Source organism: Charadrius vociferus, unplaced genomic scaffold (assembly GCF_000708025.1).
Source record: "Charadrius vociferus isolate BGI_N301 unplaced genomic scaffold, ASM70802v2 scaffold459, whole genome shotgun sequence".
NCBI classification, from domain to species: Eukaryota; Metazoa; Chordata; class Aves; order Charadriiformes; family Charadriidae; genus Charadrius; species Charadrius vociferus.
Window position 1 is genome coordinate 891,486 of NW_009650249.1, and position 2,929 is coordinate 894,414.

Consider the following 2,929-nt stretch of genomic DNA (forward strand, 5'->3'; position numbering starts at 1 on the left):
TTTTCCAACCTAAACGATTCTGTGGTTCGAAGTAATGCTTGAGGCTGTTGAGCGGCAGTGGCAGCACTGCAAAGAGCGGGAGCCTGGGGGTGCTGGAGCCTGGGGGGTGTCGGAGGGGCTGAGCGGAGATAGGGCAGAAGCTGCTGCACCTCGCTATCGTCACTAACGGCCCCTCATTCATCGCAGCACCGGAGTACTTGTGTCATTTTGCTTTTCTCTCCCACAAACAGCACCGGAGGAGTGGGCAGGAGTGGGCAGAGGTCTGCCTGTCCCTGACCCCCCCCAGTCGGTGCCCAGGGGGAGACGCTGCTGGGACCCAGCCAAGCACTCCCATCAGCGCACACAAAACCAGCGGGGAGGAACTTAGTTATCCTTTTATTTATAAACAAATCAACGTAAAATAAGTGCAGAGGAAAGCACTGGCTGACCCCGCACGGGGACCTGTCTGCAGTGGGATCAGCGTTGGGTGAACACGAGGGGCGTCCTGGGGCTGATGCTGGGAGCGATGGGGCTCTGCGAGTGACCGGGGCCCCTCTCCCTCGCCCACACCCGTGTGGCAGCCGGGGCTGCAGCACAGACAAAAAGCCTTTTTATTCCTTTGGGGTATTTTCTTTTTTTTTTTTTTTTTTCTTTTGCAACTTTTCCCCTTAGGGGTAAACCTGACCCAGTGCAAGAGACTGGAGGGGTGGTCACCACGGGGGCCCTTTCTGCTGCTGGCCAGGGCCGGTGGGGACGAGGGTGTGCAACGGTGCTCTGGATGCAGAGGGTGAGCTAAAGACAGAAGAACGAAGTGCTCGCAGCGGAGAGCCCCGTCCCAGCCCTTTGGCCACCGCACAAAGGAAGCGTGTGTGCTGCGGGTGCGTGCGTGGGCACACGCCTGGGACAGCCCTCGCCTCCCGTCAGCCCTTCCCCAGCTCGTCCCAGGCCGGGGCAGGTGATGCTCCGGGGGATGCACAGCCCCTGTCCCCACAGGCAGCCCTGAGCCCCACAGCCGCTGCCCGGGGGACATGGTGGCGTGGCTGGGTGCCCTCCGCTCCGATGCTCCTCTTGCAGCTGCAGTAACGTGTCTGGGACAGCGGGTTACCGCTCAAGTGCCATCAAAAATAAATACATTAGACTGTCTGAAACAAACAGGTGCCTCCGTGTAGGGCAAAGCCACGCAGGAAAAGCAGCGCGAGGACAGGGCACCACACCGGGATCCTCTGACTTGCCAGACCCAACACCCTCTCGCACGTGCTGAGCTGGGACGGACTGAAACACCAGAGGACCGGGAGGGCCCCTGGGAAGACGAACCTTTGCATCTCTGGCTAAAAATCTCCAAGAGTTGCGAGTTCAACAACAGGTAGAAAAATCATTTCATCATTTTAAACAGATAACTCCTTATAAAAAAAAAAAGCAAAAAAAAAAAACCTCAAAAAAAAAAAAAAGAGAAGGATCAGTCGAGTCCTGCAGCATCCAGCCAGCCCCCGACGCCGACCCAGGCCCATCCTTGCCACGGGCACGCCAGACCCAGCCACGCTCCTCGGCTCTCTGGCAGCTTGCTCCATGCTCCTGGGCAGCGCCACGTGCCGCCACGCAGCCTCCCCGGTCAGAAATAAATACGAAGGCCTCCATCCCCGACCCGGCGTTCCCAGGAAGGCTGGGAGCTGAGGGGCAGGCAGAGTCGGGAGGTGAGTGGCCCCAGGATGGGCAGCTGGGCTCCCCCCGAGTGTGGAAGACAGGGACGGGGGCAGTTGCTGCTCTGCGCTTGATGCCGTGCTATGGGGGCTGAGTGTGGGTTGGGGGAACTGTCCCCCTCACAGCCGGGCTGCCTGGTGAAGTGCAAAGCGTCCAGCCCCCTCCCAGCCCGCCGTCCCTCCAAGGGTACGGGAGCCGAGGGCCGCCCTGAGCAAGCGAGGTCAGGAGCACGGAGCCACGGGGAGAGGAGCCGGCAGGAGCGTCCGGTCCCTATAGGCTCTGCCCAGAGATGCTGCGCCATCCCAGGGAAGCAGGAGCAGCAGCCTGTGGTGAAGCGCCAGCTGGGCAGCAGGGAGAGACCCTCCACTTCCAACAGGACGCCCATGACTCGAGTCCGGTGCAGAGCTCCAGGGCCAACTGTACAGCAGCTTCCTCCCAAGTGCCCACCGGCGCAAGGATGGGCGGGCGGCTGGACCCCTGCAGCGGGGCCGGGTGTCGGCGAGGTGTCCATCTGCGGCGTAAATGGGTGTGTGTGCATGCGTACCTGTCGGCAGGCGAGCGCGGGTATGGATGGCCAAGAGCGGAGCTTCCAGGATCTGTCCTGCCAAGCGTCCTCTCAGAACTTGCCTTGCTTTAGCTTGTCGATGTGATAAGTGAGCTTCAGGGCTGGCCCCAGCTTCAGCCCCATGTACTTCATCATCATGTCACTCCGCAGCAAAAGCAGGGCTTTCCCGTCGATCTCCTGAAAGGACGGGAAACAACAGCACTTGTCACTACACCCATAAGCTCGAACGCTGCCCGCTGAGCCAGGCTGTGCCCAAATAATGACGGCTGAAGCAGCACGGCTGGGTGCAAGAGCACTGCTCAACAGCGGAGGTGGGCTGCACATAAGGTCCTTATGTGCAAGGTCCTGCACGTGGGTTGGGGCAATCCCATGCGCAAATCCAGGCTGGGCAGAGAATGGTTAGAGAGCAGCCCTGAGGAGAAGGACCTGGGGGTGTTGGTTCATGAGAAGCTCACCATGAGCCGGCAATGCACAGTGGCAGCCCAGAAAGCCCCCCGCACCCTGAGCTGCATCCCCAGCAGCGTGGCCAGCAGGGCGAGGGGGGGATTGTGCCCCTCTGCTGCACTCTGGGGAGACCCCCCTGCAGTGCTGCCTCCAGCTTGGGGGCTCCCAACAGCAGAAGGACACAGAGCTGTTGGAGCGGAGCCAGAGGAGGCCCCGGGGATGGCGGGAGGGGTGGGGCCCCCC

The 2,929-nt window shown here is 61.1% G+C and overlaps 1 protein-coding gene across 1 annotated transcript in view; it reads right to left on the reverse strand.

The window, feature by feature from the left end:
* Nucleotides 1-2,293: 2,293 nt before the first annotated feature.
* The window catches only part of SCMH1 (sex comb on midleg homolog 1 (Drosophila)), a 53,839-nt gene continuing 53,203 nt past the window's right edge, over nucleotides 2,294-2,929 (reverse strand). The window contains exon 14 of the mRNA XM_009892999.1: nucleotides 2,294-2,419. Coding sequence (XP_009891301.1) covers nucleotides 2,294-2,419 — 126 coding nt within the window. The remainder of the gene's footprint in view (nucleotides 2,420-2,929) is intronic.